Source organism: Pleurodeles waltl, chromosome 7 (assembly GCF_031143425.1).
Source record: "Pleurodeles waltl isolate 20211129_DDA chromosome 7, aPleWal1.hap1.20221129, whole genome shotgun sequence".
NCBI classification, from domain to species: domain Eukaryota; kingdom Metazoa; phylum Chordata; class Amphibia; order Caudata; family Salamandridae; genus Pleurodeles; species Pleurodeles waltl.
The window spans coordinates 800,373,923-800,395,376 of record NC_090446.1 but is presented as its reverse complement, the minus strand read 5'-3'; the positions used below and the strand labels follow the sequence as shown (position 1 = coordinate 800,395,376).

Sequence of the window (21,454 nt, the reverse complement as noted above, 5' to 3'; positions counted from 1 at the left end):
GACTAGTTTTAGCAGCCTGCCACAAACCGAGACATGTTGCTGGCCCCATGGGGAGAGTGCCTTTGTCACTCTGAGGCCAGTAACAAAGCCTGCACTGGGTGGAGATGCTAACACCTCTCCCAGGCAGGAATTGTCACACCTGGCGGTGAGCCTCAAAGGCTCACCTCCTTTGTGCCAACCCAGCAGGACACTCCAGCTAGTGGAGTTGCCCGCCCCCTCCGGCCAGGCCCCACTTTTGGCGGCAAGGCCGGAGAAAATAATGAGAATAACAAGGAGGAGTCACTGGCCAGTCAGGACAGCCCCTAAGGTGTCCTGAGCTGAGGTGACTCTAACTTTTAGAAATCCTCCATCTTGCAGATGGAGGATTCCCCCAATAGGGTTAGGATTGTGACCCCCTCCCCTTGGGAGGAGGCACAAAGAGGGTGTACCCACCCTCAGGGCTAGTAGCCATTGGCTACTAACCCCCCAGACCTAAACACGCCCTTAAATTTAGTATTTAAGGGCTACCCTGAACCCTAGAAAATTAGATTCCTGCAACTACAAGAAGAAGGACTGCCTAGCTGAAAACCCCTGCAGCGGAAGACCAGAAGACGACAACTGCCTTGGCTCCAGAAACTCACCGGCCTGTCTCCTGCCTTCCAAAGATCCTGCTCCAGCGACGCCTTCCAAAGGGACCAGCGACCTCGACATCCTCTGAGGACTGCCCCTGCTTCGAAAAGACAAGAAACTCCCGAGGACAGCGGACCTGCTCCAAAGAAAAGCTGCAACTTTGTTTCCAGCAGCTTTAAAGAACCCTGCAAGCTCCCCGCAAGAAGCGTGAGACTTGCCACACTGCACCCGGCGACCCCGACTCGGCTGGTGGCGATCCAACACCTCAGGAGGGACCCCAGGACTACTCTGATACTGTGAGTACCAAAACCTGTCCCCCACAGCGCCGCCTGCAGAGGGAATCCCGAGGCTTCCCCTGACCGCGACTCTTTGAACCTAAAGTCCCGACGCCTGGGAGAGACCCTGCACCCGCAGCCCCCAGGACCTGAAGGACCGGACTTTCACTGGAGGAGTGACCCCCAGGAGTCCCTCTCCCTCGCCCAAGTGGAGGTTTCCCCGAGGAATCCCCCCCTTGCCTGCCTGCAGCGCTGAAGAGATCCCTAGATCTCCCATTGACTTCCATTACAAACCCGACGCTTGTTTCTACACTGCACCCGGCCGCCCCCGCGCTGCTGAGGGTGAAATTTCTGTGTCAACTTGTGTCCCCCCCGGTGCCCTACAAAACCCCTCTGGTCTGCCCTCCGAAGACGCGGGTACTTACCTGCAAGCAGATCGGAACCGGGGCACCCCCTTCTCTCCATTCTAGCCTATGTGTTTTGGGCACCACTTTGAACTCTGCACCTGACCGGCCCTGAGCTGCTGGTGTGGTGACTTTGGGGTTGCTCTGAACCCCCAACGGTGGGCTACCTTGGACCAAGAACTGAACCCTGTAAGTGTCCTACTTACCTGGTAAAACTAACAAAAACTTACCTCCCCCAGGAACTGTGAAAATTGCACTAAGTGTCCACTTTTGAAACAGCTATTTGACAATAACTTGAAAAGTATACATGCAATTTTGATGATTTGAAGTTCCTAAAGTACTTACCTGCAATACCTTTCGAACAAGATATTACATGTTAAATTTGAACCTGTGGTTCTTAAAATAAACTAAGAAAAGATATTTTTCTATATAAAAACCTATTGGCTGGATTTGTCTCTGAGTGTGTGTACCTCATTTATTGTCTATGTGTATGTACAACAAATGCTTAACACTACTCCTTGGATAAGCCTACTGCTCGACCACACTACCACAAAATAGAGCATTAGTATTATCTATTTTTACCACTATTTTACCTCTAAGGGGAACCCTTGGACTCTGTGCATGCTATTCCTTACTTTGAAATAGCACATACAGAGCCAACTTCCTACATTGGTGGATCAGCGGTGGGGTACAAGACTTTGCATTTGCTGGACTACTCAGCCAATACCTGATCACACGACAAATTCCAAAATTGTCATTAGAAATTGATTTTTGCAATTTGAAAAGTTTTCTAAATTCTTAAAAGACCTGCTAGGGCCTTGTGTTAGATCCTGTTTAGCATTTCTTTTAGAGTTTAAAAGTTTGGTAAAAGTTTGAATTAGATTCTAGAACCAGTTTTAGTTTCTTAAAAAGTATTCCAACTTTTAGAAGCATAATGTCTAGCACAGATGTGAATGTGGTGGAACTCGACACCACACCTTACCTCCATTTACAGATGAGAGAGCTAAGGTCACTCTGTAAACTAAAGAAAATAGCAATGGGCCCCAAACCTACCAAAGTACAGCTCCAGGAGCTTTTGGCAGAGTTTGAAAAGGCCAACCCCTCTGAGGATGGCAACTCAGAGGATGAAGATAGTGACTTGGAGGGAAATTCCCCCCCTCCAGTCCTACTTAGGGAGAGCAGGGCTTCTCAAGCCCTGACTCCACAAATAATAGTCAGAGATGCTGGTTCCCTCACAGGAGGGACCAACAACTCTGAAATCACTGAGGATAACCCCAGTGAAGAGGACATCCAGTTAGCCAGGATGGCCAAAAGATTGGCTTTGGAAAGACAGATCCTAGCCATAGAGAGGGAAAGACAAGAGATGGGCCTAGGACCCATCAATGGTGGCAGCAACATAAATAGGGTCAGAGATTCTCCTGACATGTTGAAAATCCCCAAAGGGATTGTAACTAAATATGAAGATGGTGATGACATCACCAAATGGTTCACAGCTTTTGAGAGGGCTTGTGTAACCAGAAAAGTGAACAGATCTCACTGGGGTGCTCTCCTTTGGGAAATGTTCACTGGAAAGTGTAGGGATAGACTCCTCACACTCTCTGGAAAAGATGCAGAATCTTATGACCTCATGAAGGGTACCCTGATTGAGGGCTTTGGATTCTCCACTGAGGAGTACAGGATTAGGTTCAGGGGGGCTCAAAAATCCTCGAGCCAGACCTGGGTTGACTTTGTTGACTACTCAGTGAAAACACTAGATGGTTGGATTCAAGGCAGTGGTGTAAATAATTATGATGGGCTGTACAATTTATTTGTGAAAGAACACCTGTTAAGTAATTGTTTCAATGATAAACTGCATCAGCATCTGGTAGACCTAGGACCAATTTCTCCCCAAGAATTGGGAAAGAAGGCGGACCATTGGGTCAAGACAAGGGTGTCCAAGACTTCAACAGGGGGTGACCAAAAGAAAGGGGTCACAAAGACTCCCCAGCAGAAGGGTGATGAGACAACCAAAACTAAAAATAGTAAAGAGTCTTCTACAGGCCCCCAAAAACCTGCACAGGAGGGTGGGCCCAGAGCCTCTTCACAAAACAATGGGTACAAGGGTAAAAACTTTGATCCCAAAAAGGCCTGGTGTCATAGCTGTAAACAGCATGGACACCAAACTGGAGACAAGGCCTGTCCCAAGAAAGGTTCCACTCCAAACTCCCATCCAGGTAACACTGGTATGGCTAGTCTCCAAGTGGGATCAACAGTGTGCCCAGAGCAAATCAGGGTCCACACTGAAGCTACTCTAGTTTCTGAGGGTGGGGTGGATTTAGCCACACTAGCTGTCTGGCCGCCTAACATGCAAAAATACAGACAGCAACTCTTAATTAATGGGACTAGAATAGAGGGCCTGAGGGATACAGGTGCCAGTGTCACCATGGTGACAGAGAAACTGGTTTCCCCTGGCCAATACCTGACTGGAAAAACTTACACAGTCACCAACGCTGACAATCAGAGAAAAGTACATCCCATGGCAATGGTTACTTTAGAATGGGGAGGGGTCAATGGCCTGAAACAGGTGGTGGTCTCCTCAAATATCCCAGTGGACTGTCTGCTTGGAAATGACCTGGAGTCCTCAGCATGGGCTGAGGTAGAACTAAAAACCCATGCAGCAATGCTGGGTATCCCTGAACTGGTGTGTGTGAAAACAAGAGCACAATGCAAGGCACAGGGTGAAAAAGTAGAGCTGGAGTCTGGAAAAATGGCCCAGCCTACCAAGAGAACAGGAAAGTCAGTTGGGAAACCAACTGCAACACAGCAAAAGAAAGGGAACCTCTCTTCTCAGGAAGAAGTTCTGCCCTCTGAGGGAACTGAGCCTTTGGAGCTTGAACCTTATCAGGTTGAGCTCTTAGGCCCAGGGGGACCCTCAAGGGAGGAGCTGTGTAAGGGACAAGAAACCTGTCCCTCTCTTGAAGGCCTTAGGCAGCAAGCTGCTGAAGAGTCCAAAGGCAAGAAAAATGGAACACATAGGGTCTATTGGGAAGATGGGCTCCTGTACACTGAGGCCAGAGACCCCAAACCTGGTGCCACTAGGAGAGTGGTAGTGCCTCAGCTGTTCAGAGAGTTCATCCTAACATTGGCCCATGACATTCCCCTTGCTGGACATTTGGGACAAACCAAGACGTGGGAGAGGTTAGTCAACCACTTCTACTGGCCCAATATGTCCAACATGGTTAAGGAGTTTTGCCTCTCCTGCCCCACCTGTCAAGCCAGTGGTAAGACAGGTGGGCATCCAAAGGCCCCCCTCATTCCACTTCCTGTGGTGGGGGTGCCCTTTGAAAGAGTGGGTGTGGACATAGTTGGTCCACTGGAACCTCCCACAGCCTCAGGAAATATGTATATCCTGGTAGTAGTGGATCATGCTACCAGGTATCCTGAAGCTATTCCCCTTAGGTCGACTACTGCCCCTGCAGTAGCCAAGGCCCTCATTGGTATCTTTACCAGAGTGGGTTTCCCTAAGGAGGTGGTGTCTGACAGAGGTACCAACTTCATGTCAGCATACCTAAAGCACATGTGGAATGAGTGTGGAGTGACTTATAAATTCACTACACCTTACCATCCACAAACTAATGGCTTAGTTGAGAGATTCAACAAGACATTAAAGGGCATGATCATGGGGCTCCCAGAAAAACTCAAAAGGAGATGGGATGTCCTCCTGCCATGTCTGCTTTTCGCTTACAGGGAGGTACCACAGAAGGGAGTAGGGTTCTCACCCTTTGAACTTCTGTTTGGTCATCCTGTAAGGGGACCACTTGCCCTTGTTAAAGAAGGCTGGGAGAGACCTCTCCATGAGCCTAAACAGGACATAGTGGACTATGTACTTGGCCTTCGCTCTAGAATGGCAGAGTACATGGAAAAGGCAACCAAAAACCTTGAGGCCAGCCAACAACTCCAGAAGTTTTGGTATGACCAAAAGGCTGCACTGGTTGAGTTCCAACCAGGGCAGAAAGTCTGGGTTCTGGAGCCTGTGGCTCCCAGGGCACTCCAGGACAAATGGAGTGGCCCTTACCCAGTGCTAGAGAGGAAGAGTCAGGTCACCTACCTGGTGGACCTGGGCACAAGCAGGAGCCCCAAGAGGGTGATCCATGTGAACCGCCTTAAGCTCTTCCATGACAGGGCTGATGTGAATCTGTTAATGGTAACAGATGAGGATCAGGAGGCAGAGAGTGAACCTCTCCCTGATCTTCTGTCATCAGACCCAAAAGATGGCACAGTAGATGGAGTGATCTACTCAGACACCCTCTCTAGCCAACAGCAGGCTGATTGTAGGAGAGTCCTACAACAGTTTCCTGAGCTTTTCTCCCTAACCCCTGGTCAGACACACCTGTGTACCCATGATGTGGACACAGGAGACAGCATGCCTGTCAAGAACAAAATCTTCAGACAGTCTGACCATGTTAAGGAAAGCATCAAGGTGGAAGTCCACAAGATGCTGGAATTGGGAGTCATTGAGCGCTCTGACAGCCCCTGGGCTAGCCCAGTGGTCTTAGTCCCCAAACCTCACACCACAGATGGAAAGAAAGAGATGAGGTTTTGTGTGGACTACAGAGGGCTCAATTCTGTCACCAAGACAGATGCTCATCCAATTCCAAGAGCTGATGAGCTCATTGATAAATTAGGTGCTGCCAAATTTCTAAGTACCTTTGACTTGACAGCAGGGTACTGGCAAATAAAAATGGCACCTGGAGCAAAAGAAAAGACAGCATTCTCCACACCTGATGGGCATTATCAGTTTACTGTTATGCCCTTTGGTTTAAAGAATGCCCCTGCCACCTTCCAAAGGTTGGTGAATCAAGTCCTTGCTGGCTTGGAGTCCTTTAGCACAGCTTATCTTGATGATATTGCTGTCTTTAGCTCCACCTGGCAGGATCACCTGGTCCACCTGAGGAAGGTTTTGAAGGCTCTGCAATCTGCAGGCCTCTCTATCAAGGCATCCAAATGCCAGATAGGGCAGGGAACTGTGGTTTACTTGGGACACCTTGTAGGTGGAGGCCAAGTTCAGCCACTCCAACCCAAGATCCAGACTATTCTGGACTGGGTAGCTCCAAAAACCCAGACTCAAGTCAGGGCATTCCTTGGCTTGACTGGGTATTACAGGAGGTTTGTGAAGGGATATGGATCCATTGTGACAGCCCTCACTGAACTCACCTCCAAGAAAATGCCCAAGAAAGTGAACTGGACTGTGGAATGCCAACAGGCCTTTGACACCCTGAAACAGGCAATGTGCTCAGCACCAGTTCTCAAAGCTCCAGATTATTCTAAGCAGTTCATTGTGCAGACTGATGCCTCTGAACATGGGATAGGGGCAGTTTTGTCCCAAACCAATGATGATGGCCTTGACCAACCTGTTGCTTTCATTAGCAGGAGGTTACTCCCCAGGGAGCAGCGTTGGAGTGCCATTGAGAGGGAGGCCTTTGCTGTGGTTTGGTCCCTGAAGAAGCTGAGACCATACCTCTTTGGGACTCACTTCCTAGTTCAAACTGACCACAGACCTCTCAAATGGCTGATGCAAATGAAAGGTGAAAATCCTAAACTGTTGAGGTGGTCCATCTCCCTACAGGGAATGGACTTTATAGTGGAACACAGACCTGGGACTGCCCATGCCAATGCAGATGGCCTTTCCAGGTTCTTCCACTTAGAAAATGAAGACTCTCTTGGGAAAGGTTAGTCTCATCCTCTTTCGTTTGGGGGGGGGTTGTGTAAGGAAATGCCTCCTTGGCATGGTTGCCCCCTGACTTTTTGCCTTTGCTGATGCTATGTTTACAATTGAAAGTGTGCTGAGGCCTGCTAACCAGGCCCCAGCACCAGTGTTCTTTCCCTAACCTGTACTTTTGTATCCACAATTGGCAGACCCTGGCATCCAGATAAGTCCCTTGTAACTGGTACTTCTAGTACCAAGGGCCCTGATGCCAAGGAAGGTCTCTAAGGGCTGCAGCATGTCTTATGCCACCCTGGAGACCTCTCACTCTGCACAGACACACTGCTTGCCAGCTTGTGTGTGCTAGTGAGGACAAAACGAGTAAGTCGACATGGCACTCCCCTCAGGGTGCCATGCCAGCCTCTCACTGCCTATGCAGTATAGGTAAGACACCCCTCTAGCAGGCCTTACAGCCCTAAGGCAGGGTGCACTATACCATAGGTGAGGGTACCAGTGCATGAGCATGGTACCCCTACAGTGTCTAAATAAAACCTTAGACATTGTAAGTGCAGGGTAGCCATAAGAGTATATGGTCTGGGAGTATGTCAAACACGAACTCCACAGCACCATAATGGCTACACTGAAAACTGGGAAGTTTGGTATCAAACTTCTCAGCACAATAAATGCACACTGATGCCAGTGTACATTTTATTGTAAAATACACCACAGAGGGCACCTTAGAGGTGCCCCCTGAAACTTAACCGACTATCTGTGTAGGCTGACTAGTTTTAGCAGCCTGCCACAAACCGAGACATGTTGCTGGCCCCATGGGGAGAGTGCCTTTGTCACTCTGAGGCCAGTAACAAAGCCTGCACTGGGTGGAGATGCTAACACCTCTCCCAGGCAGGAATTGTCACACCTGGCGGTGAGCCTCAAAGGCTCACCTCCTTTGTGCCAACCCAGCAGGACACTCCAGCTAGTGGAGTTGCCCGCCCCCTCCGGCCAGGCCCCACTTTTGGCGGCAAGGCCGGAGAAAATAATGAGAATAACAAGGAGGAGTCACTGGCCAGTCAGGACAGCCCCTAAGGTGTCCTGAGCTGAGGTGACTCTAACTTTTAGAAATCCTCCATCTTGCAGATGGAGGATTCCCCCAATAGGGTTAGGATTGTGACCCCCTCCCCTTGGGAGGAGGCACAAAGAGGGTGTACCCACCCTCAGGGCTAGTAGCCATTGGCTACTAACCCCCCAGACCTAAACACGCCCTTAAATTTAGTATTTAAGGGCTACCCTGAACCCTAGAAAATTAGATTCCTGCAACTACAAGAAGAAGGACTGCCTAGCTGAAAACCCCTGCAGCGGAAGACCAGAAGACGACAACTGCCTTGGCTCCAGAAACTCACCGGCCTGTCTCCTGCCTTCCAAAGATCCTGCTCCAGCGACGCCTTCCAAAGGGACCAGCGACCTCGACATCCTCTGAGGACTGCCCCTGCTTCGAAAAGACAAGAAACTCCCGAGGACAGCGGACCTGCTCCAAAGAAAAGCTGCAACTTTGTTTCCAGCAGCTTTAAAGAACCCTGCAAGCTCCCCGCAAGAAGCGTGAGACTTGCCACACTGCACCCGGCGACCCCGACTCGGCTGGTGGCGATCCAACACCTCAGGAGGGACCCCAGGACTACTCTGATACTGTGAGTACCAAAACCTGTCCCCCACAGCGCCGCCTGCAGAGGGAATCCCGAGGCTTCCCCTGACCGCGACTCTTTGAACCTAAAGTCCCGACGCCTGGGAGAGACCCTGCACCCGCAGCCCCCAGGACCTGAAGGACCGGACTTTCACTGGAGGAGTGACCCCCAGGAGTCCCTCTCCCTCGCCCAAGTGGAGGTTTCCCCGAGGAATCCCCCCCTTGCCTGCCTGCAGCGCTGAAGAGATCCCTAGATCTCCCATTGACTTCCATTACAAACCCGACGCTTGTTTCTACACTGCACCCGGCCGCCCCCGCGCTGCTGAGGGTGAAATTTCTGTGTCAACTTGTGTCCCCCCCGGTGCCCTACAAAACCCCTCTGGTCTGCCCTCCGAAGACGCGGGTACTTACCTGCAAGCAGATCGGAACCGGGGCACCCCCTTCTCTCCATTCTAGCCTATGTGTTTTGGGCACCACTTTGAACTCTGCACCTGACCGGCCCTGAGCTGCTGGTGTGGTGACTTTGGGGTTGCTCTGAACCCCCAACGGTGGGCTACCTTGGACCAAGAACTGAACCCTGTAAGTGTCCTACTTACCTGGTAAAACTAACAAAAACTTACCTCCCCCAGGAACTGTGAAAATTGCACTGTGTCCACTTTTGAAACAGCTATTTGACAATAACTTGAAAAGTATACATGCAATTTTGATGATTTGAAGTTCCTAAAGTACTTACCTGCAATACCTTTCGAACAAGATATTACATGTTAAATTTGAACCTGTGGTTCTTAAAATAAACTAAGAAAAGATATTTTTCTATATAAAAACCTATTGGCTGGATTTGTCTCTGAGTGTGTGTACCTCATTTATTGTCTATGTGTATGTACAACAAATGCTTAACACTACTCCTTGGATAAGCCTACTGCTCGACCACACTACCACAAAATAGAGCATTAGTATTATCTATTTTTACCACTATTTTACCTCTAAGGGGAACCCTTGGACTCTGTGCATGCTATTCCTTACTTTGAAATAGCACATACAGAGCCAACTTCCTACAGTGGAGTTTAGTTCCATCTCAACAAAAATAACCAATATTAAATAGACTTGTGTGGACTTTGCATTTTGGCTTCCATAGTGTACAGGTGAATGCAGACTATTTTCACTTGGCTGGGAACTATCCTGAAGACCATGCTGAAAATTCGATGGCCGACCATGATGCTGTAGAAGAAGGTGTCTAAGTAGAATCTCCCAGACAACCCAAGAGATGAAAAGCACAGTATCTCCAGGCCTGCCGTAGCCCTCACCAAAGAGCAGAGAACAGACATCTCAACAAACCAACAACTAGAACTGCAAGTGAGCCAAACAGTTGATAAAGAACCCCTATATACCTCACATGGTTTAAGGGGACCTATTTTAGAGTTCGTTTTTAGGGACTGAGGTACAGCACTCTTTTGTCCTGCAAGCTACTTGCTGGATCATGGACGGTCTTGAATGTTCCATGTATGTTTCTTTTGATTGTTGGCTCATACCTTTTGCTTTCATGGGCCAGACAGCTGTTTGTCCCCTCTGTTAAAGCAGCTTTTGCTCCATGAGTGATGAGCCACTGACCAAGAGTCAACAGGAGCTGCAGTCAGAAGATATCCACATTATAAAGGGCTGCCAAACCCTAGACATAAACCAGGACAAAAGCTGAACTTCATAGGTGCTTTTCTCCTCATTATGAACTGAGAAACGCCATGTTTATACTTTGCTGAGGTACTGTGATATTGCCTTACAATTTGCCTCTATGTTTCTGACATGTTTGGGCAATAGTAGTCACTAAGATCGCAATTAGAAAAAGTCAGAAAACCATTAGCAAGGTGATCTGATTTTGGCAGGTTGTATGTTTCTGAACATCATTTTGAACTAGCTAAACATTTTTATAGCTACAACATACCTTCTGTTTGCTACTTCTTTGTATGTTCGATGAGTCACAAAAAATGTATTATGTGGACAACCTGTTGACCATTTTCTTTGCATTGTGTTTTCTTTTTTGAATATTTGATGTGCACTTTTAATGTTCGACCTTCCTTTATATTAAAGGCGTAATTTCAAATCTAAAGATACTAAAATGGTGTTTTGTAACATCAACTAACAACTGTAATTGAACGTTCACATCTACAGTGCAACTGTGGTAATTGTGTCGTACAAGACCCTCACTCACAGCACCTATTTTGAGAAAAGCCTTGGCTGCGCCACAATAGTTAATTGGTGAGGTGAAGTTTGGACAGCCAATTTTCAATGGACATCCAAATAATCAGTGTCATGCTTATTGGGGAACATCAGCAATTTCTCCTTTATTATTGTTTAGTTATCCATGTGACTGCAAGTATCTGACTCTCCCTTGAATACTGAGAGCAAGATGGAGGCATAGAAATGTCTTGGAAGACTGAAAAAGTATGGATGAATTTATTGATACCAAGGATCAACACACCCACCAGTATGTAATTCCTGGATGTCAAGTTTGTTTTCCTGGGAACTCCAGCTTTTATAACACTGTGCACCAGGAAGCACCTGCTGCACGAGGGGAGGACCTGACCAGCACTTTATAGTGTGGCCCCTAAACCCGCAGCCCAATACATGAAGTTTGTTTTCTGGGGACTCCAGGTTCCAAAACTCTGTGCACCAGGAAGCGCTTGTTGAGTGAGGGGCAGACCTGACCAGGACTATATAGCGTGGCCCCTAAACCAGAATCGCAGGATGCCAAGTTTGCTTTCCTGGGGACGCAAGGTTCCATAACGCTATGCACCAGAAGGTGCTTGTTGCACAAGGGGCAGACCTGACCAGTGCTATGTAGCCCAGTCACTAAACCTGCAGCATAGGAAGGGTGCAGGCGGTGTCCAGGCCAAAGGTGGCCCCATCCTGCGCCCATCATTGACCGAAAGTGGCTGGGCTGGGCCACCCACTTGGCTTGTTCTTGGATTGTGGCAAGTACCTTGTTGGTTCAATCTTACTAGTCCAGTTTCGTGGGTACTGAATTGCTGATCTTAACATGAGGAAAAGAAAGGCTGCCAGAGTAAACAGCTATCCTCCCCAGCACCTACCTGAAATTTGACCATCAATGGCTTTGTGGCACAGGAAGTCAGGGTAGTTTCCAAAAAGGCTGAGGTAACTAACTGCAGACTGCAGACTCTCCCTGAGAGAGGACGGACTCCTACCACAGAGAATGACTGGAGGCATTATCTAGGAGAAACTCACCAGTGTTTACTGGCCTGTCTGGATCTGACAGTACTCCTTTGATATGTGGTCCCTAAAACCAACCATGTGATTGCAACTTGACCAGTATTGCTCCATCCAATAATGACCAAGATGCCTAGTCTATCCCATAGCTCCATCTCAGTGTGTAAATGAAGGAGGAGGACTGCCACCACTAAAGGGAAAGCTAGTAAGACCAACTTCGATCCACCAACTGAGGCCTTTTTCTGGCAGGGTCTGAATAACGTGCAGAATTTGGTCAATTTACTTAAAGCGGAATATGATGCTGTTCAGAGTGCTAAATTAGACCCTGTCCTTTCCCAGCTGGGGTCCATCAAATCAACCTTCTTGTGCCATGTTGAAGCCAAGGATGTGCATGACAGAGGGAGTGCCGTCTCAGGCAGGCAAGGCATGGCAGTACTAACCCTCATTTTACAGCCACTTTCAGCACCATTACAGCTTCTACACCTGACTTGTGTGACTGCCCCGTTGCTATCGGGAGGCTTGAATCTTGCGACTAACTCATGGTCATTGAGGCCGGCACCTTTAGGGACATAGCAACTGCACCAATGGGAGGCACCATCACGCAGGGATGGCCTCCCACATTACATTTTCCACTGCATCAAGTCCATATGAGATCGTTCTGGCCAATGCCTCTGTGTTACCTTTGAGGGCTGTTGACACAATCATTGAACTGAGAAATAAGGTCTCCCATTGGCTGAAAACTGAAATTAATCCATCAGCATGTTTTGTCTGCCCTATCGAAGATATTTTAATGGTATGAAGGATTGGGTGGGTGGGCTCCTGACAAAGTGTTTCAATGGGAATTGTATCATTTTGAATTTCTAAAGACCCTCTTAGTCGGGTGTCCCCGGCTAACAGGGGGCTGATCCAATCAAATTCAATCCAACTTTTGCCACGTTCTTATTTTTATAGTAATCTGTCGCTAGTGCTGAGGTGCTCAACAACTCAAACTAATGGGGTCATCTTCCAGAGCTTGCGGTTTCCAGTTTCTCTGCAGCATTCTCCACCATATCTGAGGTGGATTGACTCTCTGATGCAAAACCTTGTAGCTTCCAACCACTAGCTGCCCTGCCCTGCTGCATTACTGAGTGTGTCAGAGATGCCCCCTGTTTAGGCCCCTGCAGAAGGGTGAGTATGGTGCCTTTTTTGTCAATAAGGTGCCGACTGGGCAGTATTACCTCAGGGTGCTTAGCTGGAACATAGCAGGGGTTAAGGCCAAGATGGGATCACAGGCATGGGTGAATATTATCCAGCAATTTGATGTTGTTTTGCTGCAGGAGACCTGGGTCACGGAAAATGTTTTGTGTGATAACTTTGTTAGTTCTGCTCAACATGTTGCTCACTCCTTTTCGAGGTGGGCGAGTGCCAGATTACTAGCTTGGTTTCAGGTCTCCTTGGGCTGTTCAATATCATGTATCGACGCTGTCGGCAGGCTCATTCAGGCTTTTCACTAAAAAGGGCCTCTAAAAGGAGGTCTATTTGTGATAAATTTTTATAATAATACATTTTTGACTGAAGGTAACAGGAATTTTACTGCCCGTCTCCACATATTGACTCTTTGACCTCCAGCCCTCCTCGCTCCAAGGGGGGCATTGACATGTTGGTAGCGGGTGATTTTAATGTTAAACTGGGAGACACAACAGCACTCATTGAATCTCAGACTCTTGAATTTTCCCATCAATCTTTTAGCAGGAATCACACTGCTAGCAGCACTCTTCTCTTCCCTATTTTAGTAACTCATAATTTGCATAATGCTTATGATTTCCTAAAGCACGATATATACAACTTTGTCACATTCAGTGGGAGAGGGTAGTGCTCCACTATTGACTATGTCTTTCTTTACAGAGGCATTGCAAATAGAGTGATGGAGGGAAATCTCCAAAGAACAGGGAGGAAATAGCTCAAAGTAGGAAAGATTACTCGGAGGCCTTGAATACGGGGAAAGCTGAAGTAAGAAACATGCATTGGGATAAGCTGATGTAAGCTGGTGGGAGACTGTACCTCAAGGATTATAGGAATTTCTGGAATCCTGCCCGATCAAATTTCCCTATAGGAGTATCATTCTCTCTAGGAGAGGTCATTGCAGCTATACAGCACTGCCTGCTCAATAAAGCCTCTGGACTAGACGGCGTCCCAGTAGACCTGTACAAATCCAATACTAATTTCTGAGCCCCACTGCTTACCAATCTTTTTTATGCTCTCTGTTAGGACGCGTTTCCTGAGTCCTAGAGAATTTGCTACTATAGGCCCAGTCTTCAAGAAAGAGAACAGACAAGATGCAGCTTGTTATCACCCATTTCTCATTTAGATTCCTCCATAAAAATCTTGGAGCATACATTTTAGTAATGCTTTTAGTGACCCAGATATCAGCAGAACGTTGCATGATTAACAGCTTAACGTAGGAATGCTGCACTGACACATATTTTGAAAGTGCTCATGTTTTCAGTTTTGGTGGCCACAATTGTGCCTACTGGATTTAACAATGTGCTAATAAGATTTAATTGATACCACTTGAATCTCCAGGCCAGTGTATGGTATGGCGAAAATGGCAAAAGCACTGATCCTCTGAGGCTGCAGAGAAGGGTCTGGCAGGGGTGTGTGCTAGCATCAATCCTCTTTCTTCTGTATATCAACAAACTAGGTACAGCTGTAGTGGGCTTAAAAATGACACCCCTTAAATTATCAGTAGGATGGTGCTGGCAATACTTAATACCGATGACATCATCCTACTGGCTAATACATCTAATGGGCTGAAGATCATCGACAGCTTTATTGACTTCATTGTGGACCTCAATCAGAAAACAAATAGGTATGAGACATGTATAATAGTTTGTGGTCCAAGAAATGTGAAGACCCATACCATCCATATTAAGGCTCATCAAGTTGAGCTTGTGTGACCCTTTCCCTACTTAGGCATCACTTTTGAAGAAAACCCTAGCTAGTCTACGTGCCTGGCTAACAGGTGTTAAAGTTTTATGTGTGGCACTGGGTGATTTTAAAAATTTCTGTAAGCATAGGGAACAAGCCAATTCACCCTTTCATTGGGATCTTTAAATGTAGATATGTTCCTGGTTTACCAAATGGTGCTGGTATCTGGGGCTGTTCAAATCTGAGTAATCTGCAGTTAGAAGAAAACAGAGTGCTGCTCAAGCTTTTAGGGGTTCCTCCTACCAGTAGCAACAATAAGGTGCATGATGAGCTTGGTTTAGATTATGTTGAAGAATATATTGTTAGCTCCATTATTACTCTGGTGTTCAATTTGGTCCAATGCCCAGGCATCCCTTTGTACAGCGGTAATTAAAGACTGCTTGGAGTTTGCATGGGGAATCCTCTGCCATGGTTTCAGTACATTCAAAAAAACCTTTCTAGCCTTGGAAGGCCCAGTCTTTTTACTGACCCCTCAACAATCATGAATGAGGATATGTGTTGGATGGCCTGGCCTTATCATATTCAAATTCTTATAGACAGTATGTGCTGATTAAAACGTGGCCTAGATTTTAACCCTATCTCCACTGGGTTAATATTCACTGGGAACGATTGCTGCTTTTGAGGTCCCACCTGAGTTCTGTGAGATGGAAACTGTGTTTTCACCTCTGACAGTTTGATGCCTCTACTGTTTGTCGCTGTCCCTGTGACCAAACATCAGACCAAACCCTACTGCACTTTCTGTTTCTATGCAGGTTTTACAGAGAATTAATAATGGGCTTACTTATTTCCGCTCTACGTAAAGCTAAGATAAAAAAATGTAGACCTGCATTTTATCATCTTCAGTCACTGTCTACTTAGGGCATCTGTTTTAAAATGGGCCTATTTTAAAGTCTGCTGTTCCAATTGACAATTCTTTGATGTTTTAAGGGTTGTTTTACCTATTTTATACTTTTTATATTCAACCATGGAATGTGTTTTTGGCTGGCCAATGAGGTGTTAAACTTTGTTCTTTTAATGTTAATAGTTTGATGTCTATTTATGCTTTTATGGTCAAGGTTCTTGACTGAAATAATGATTTTGAACTAATTCCTGGCATCAACTGCAGTAATTCAAACACCAGGTTTCATAGTCACCCATTCTAGATACCCTAGGACGCAACTCAATTTGTGTCATATTTGGGAAATTACTCTTGGGTAGATCGCATCAGTAACACAGCCGCACTAAAAGGACCACATCCTACGCCCCACATCAAACGCACAGTCAAACATTCCTGTTCGCGTGTATGTCTCCTCTCCTCCACCACAGTTAGAGGCATGTCAAATATGAGGGACGCACATATAAATAGAGCGTTTGGGTGAAATTTACATTTATAAGCCTGTAGCATTTGTAAATTTGTACATTTGCAAATGCGGAAACCTCCATTAAACAGCTGATTCATTATGTTTGTGCTATGGTGAGATAGTAGAGTAAGCTGCAAGACATTTAATGGTTGAAAGACTCTATTAAGGACCATGACAATCCACAACTGCCAAATATAATATGTGTTCCCAAACCCTGTTAGAGATAAACAAAATAGCAACATGCATTTTCCAAATGTCGACAAAATTCGAACTCAATCTAAATAAATAAAACAACTTAAAACACATGATAAAGAAGCAGGAGAACACATGTCTACATTTTCTGATGAGATGGTGAACATTCAATTCATAAAAAGATGTACCTGGCTCATCCGGGACTTTCTGTGTCTGAGTCCTGTAAAGATATACACATATATTTAATATTGCAGCTGAAATTGTTTTTGTTTAAAATTTTTGATTCAAGTGACACAGCAAAATGTAATGGTCTTATTAAAAACGTAAGCAAACACAAGGCAAACTATACAATGTATAATCCTGGTACTAGGCAATATTTCAGCTTGCAACTGTGGCAAAGTATCCCTGAAGCTAGTGTGTCATTCTTTAAAGCACGCAATAAGTCAACTTTCTAAGTCAGAGCAACATTATTATGCATGCCTTACAATAAATCTAACTCCCAAGAGCATTTTGGTTTAGTAAGAGAGCTGGTGGAAAATAATAGGAATAAAGAGACAGCTATTAGAAAGAAGGAAGTAAAGCCTTAGTAGCTAAAACTTAAGAGCACGGATAAGATAACCTTAGGAACCCTTGAGTGGGGGATAAATATAAGAATACATGACATTGGCTTTCTTCCTGAAAACTCACTAAAATGTCATACATTGAATGTATCGTATGGTGTAATGTTTTTATTCACACAGATATATGTTCATTTTAGGAGCGCTAAAGGAGTTGTTAAGCAACAAAAAGGCTCTTAGAGGTACCGCCTTCTGTGATTTTTTTCTCATGTGGAATGGAACCAGTCCATCTCAGTGGGATACACTGACATTTGGATTATAGAATGCTTCTTCCAATTATTCGCTTTATGAGGCACTCTGACACAACAATTAATTCTATTTTGACTTTTGTATCTTTAAGAACATCCATTTACATTCATGCATTTCCAATAGCCATGTTTGTGCATATTATTTTGACAAAACAAAAAGAATGTGTTATCTGGATATAGAAACAACCATTTTGTTAACATGTTTTAAAAATACTCAGGCTCTCATTATGAGTGGGCCGATACATTAAGATATCAGCGGCGGTTTCTTCGTAAGGGCGAAGGAGCATTGCCCCCCTCCCCACCAGCCAGCAGCAACTGCTGCAAATCCTTTAACAAACAAAACAATAATAACCCATGTTTATTATCATTTTGTTTGTTAAAGAGGAGGGGCATTGGAGATGACGAGTATGAACGTAGTACAATGTGCACTCCCCTCAGTGCGCATGTATGTTTGGCTGGCCATTTTGGGCCAGCCAAACACATATGCACAGTAGGCTCTCTCCGTCCGGCACTGTGTTGCTGGGCTGGAGAGAGCAGGCACAGTCACCCAGTCTGTCTGGATGTGCAGGGTCAGGATTGGCCACAGGACAGGCTGGGAGCCTGTGCCTGCAGCAACAGGAGAAAGAGGCACGGCAGCGGATCAGGTACGTTTTAATGTTTTTTTATTTTTTACATTTTGCCCCATCCCACCCCTCCTCGCCCCCATGTGCCGCACCCGCCCCTCCCCACCCCTTGTGAGCACAGTGAGCGTCGACTGTAAGATATGTGCAGTAACTTGTGTTAACTGCACATAGTGGAATTGTACATGTTGTGTGTAAATATTGCGAGTCAAATCCGCAAAATGGATTGGGGGAAATATTCCTGGTAAATACTGTCATATAAAAATGTTGGTGGGGTAAACACTGAAATCTGCATGTTACTTCCCAAACAATCATGATACATAGTGCACCTGATAACTTTAAAAACCTTTGTGCCAGTTTTTATCTGGTGCAATTATTATTGTATACGATAATGGTTAACTCGTAATGAGGGCATAAGTATAAATAATCTGAATATCTGTTATTTGTATACATTTAATGTAACTTGCAAGTCTAAATTGTCGTAGGTACTGTGTATGTATGGTACATCATAAATATATATATGTATATATATATATATATATATATGTATATATATACATACATTTTTTTAAGAGCAATCCACTTCTGATCTTCATAATTGAACTGTTTCTTAACATACTCTTTCATCCATGGAGGATTAATTTTGGTATGAGGAACACATTTCTTTAACATTACAAACTGAGATTAACTAGTGCTTGAATGAGGAGTGAACCTATAATCTTCAACTTTTGACATAACCCATTTCTTCCAATTCTCACCCATTTGCTTTGCCACTTGAATAGTTTCCTTGAAAGTTCTGTTAAGGTGTTCTACCATCCCATTAGTTTCAGAATGGTACATAGCACATTTGTTATGAACAATACCCCTTGAGGTTAAACATCACACATCAACTTAGAGGTGAATTGAACCCCATTATCTGTCAAAATGTATTTTGGGTTTCCTTCTCTTCTAAACACATTTGAAAGAAATTTAACAACAGTCATAGACGTAATTTCAGAAGTCATCAAAATCTCAGGCCAACATGATGACACATCCATAATGACTATAAGATATTTAGAAACAGCCCCACAACATATAGGGCCCATAATGTCGATAGATACCTTTTCCCATACCTCCTTGGGAAATTCTTTTAACACCATGGGCTGTGTCCTAGGTTTCAAGGACTTATCAGCCACTTTACATTCTACACAATCCTGGACCTTACTCGCCAAGGCCAAATCCATACCAGGCCACCAATACACACTTCGCATTCTTTCTTTTGTTTTACATATCCCATGATGACCAGAGTGTGCCAAATTAATGAGACGTTCATATAAGCTAGATGGAGGTATCAATTTACAACCCCTCAAGACCAAACCATTTTGTACAGAAAGTTCATGCCACACCTTCTTAAACGGCAAGTTGTTTTCCTTCAGAACTCAAACAAAACTTCCCAGATGCCAGTAAATCTCTGATCTCCAATAATTCACTATCTTTGCTTAATTCTTGTATCCCCTCCTTTTCTGAAATACAGCCATCAGTTACACTGCACACTTTAACATCTTCATCAATCCACCATTAACCATCATCATCACTCACATCCAAACCTGCTGTCCTCATTCTGGACAAACAATCAGCAGTTCTGTTCTCACACCCGGGTACATACTTAATAGCAAAATGAAAATCTTGTAAACCCACAATCCACTCACAAATGTGAGAAGAAACGTTGTCCAAACCCTTTTTTCAAACATTTCTCATAACGGTTTATGATCAGTCTGAACTTCAAACCGTACACCCCAAAGAAACTGCTTAAACTTCTTAACAGCCTAAAATATAGCCAGAGCCTCTTTCTCAATTGTGGAATACCTAAGTTCTGCACCACGTAGACTACGTAAAGCGAAAGCAATAATATTATCCTTGCCATTGTTCAGCTGTTTAAGAACACAACCTAACCTTTATCTGAGGCATCAGTAATAACACAGCAGGGCATACCCCGATGAAAACTGCGAAGAGACTGAGCAGAAGACAAAGCCTGTTGAAGATCCTCAAATTAATTTGGACATTCCTCATTCCAATGAAATTCTGCTCCTTTCCTGAGCAGATGTCTAATAGAGCTGGATCTCCTATCAAAATTTGGAACAAACCAGGCATATTATTCAGCCATTCCAAGAAAAACTTGAATATCTACCTTTCTCTCTGTGGTGGACAAATTCACTATGGTCTTGACTAAGTCATCCTTAGTTTTGACACCATTAACAGATATGACAAACACACAACCTGTTATCCCCAGATTTTTTTGAAGCAACAACAATGAGAGCAATCCATTGAGCTGCTTCCACTTCTTCAATTATCCCTTGTGATTTCAACTTCTGAATTTCAGCTTTCACCTTGTCTTGCAAACTGAAAGGAATACTCCTGACCTTACAAGCAATTGATCGCGCATTTTCTATCAAAACAATACGATGTTTGTAACCCTTAATACACCCACTTTGGTATTAAAGACATCAGGAAACTCACGCACTAATTCTTCACCAAAACTACACATTTTCTGTACTTGAACTTGTGACATAGAATTAGGATTCAAAATAATCCCCAACAACTTTTTATAAGGCCAACTCAAAATAGTATCCCCCACAACAGTAACATACATGTTATGAAATATTTTGTTACCTTTGAACACAATAGTAGCATCAAAGTATCACTTTAATTCGATAGGCTTACCACCGTAACTGTACGGTGTAACATCTGGATCTTCCAGGGATACCTTCCCTTGAAAGTATTTTGTATAATCCACCTCTGATACTAGAGATAACTTTGCATCTGAGTCCATCATCAGATAAATATTGACACCATTCACTTCCATTAGATCTGATGGATAGTCACAACGGATGTTCGAAACACAATTAACATCATTAACGACTTGCAGAACAAAATTATGTTCGTTATCACCACACTCAACCTCGTTAACTTTTAATTTCTGCTTACCCAAAGACTTACAGCATTTGGCTAAATATCCTGTCATCCCACACTTGTTGCAAGTAACATTTAGAGAACGACATTCTTTTCTATTAGCTATGTGTGATGCAGACCCACATCTGAAACATAATAACTTTGACTTTATATCGACATGTGTCTTGTTTTTGGCTTTAACATTCAACGACTGAACAGTAGACAAAATATTTTTAGATTTTTTTGAATTCTCAATGCATGACTCAGAGTGTTCAATTTTCTTTGCAATCACCAGAACATCATCTAAAGTAGGATCACTCTTTGACCAAAAAGCCTCCCTAATCTTGTCACTCTTACATTCAAGCATGAACTGATCATGAATGCGATCATCAAAACTTCCACCAAAATTGCATTTAATCAATCAATCAATACATTTGTAGAGTGCACTACACACCTGTAAGGGTCTCAAGGTGCTGAGGGGAGGGGGAGTGCTGCTACTGCTCAAATATCCAGGTTTTGAGGTGCTTCCTGAAAGTCAGCAGATCTTCGGTTTGTCATAGGAGCAAAGGAAGGGTGTTCCAGGTCTTGGCAGCGAGGTGAGAGAAGGATCTGCCTCCGGTGGTCGCTCTTTGGATGAGGGCGATGGTGGTGAGAGCGAGGTCGGCTCAGTTGAG

The 21,454-nt window shown here is 44.9% G+C and overlaps 1 protein-coding gene across 1 annotated transcript in view; it reads right to left on the bottom strand.

Annotated features, from left to right (window-relative positions):
• The window catches only part of LCP2 (lymphocyte cytosolic protein 2), a 465,302-nt gene that overhangs the window by 139,044 nt on the left and 304,804 nt on the right, over positions 1-21,454 (bottom strand). The window contains exon 5 of the mRNA XM_069201712.1: positions 16,556-16,587. Within this exon, the coding sequence (XP_069057813.1) occupies positions 16,556-16,587 (32 nt within the window). The remainder of the gene's footprint in view (positions 1-16,555; positions 16,588-21,454) is intronic.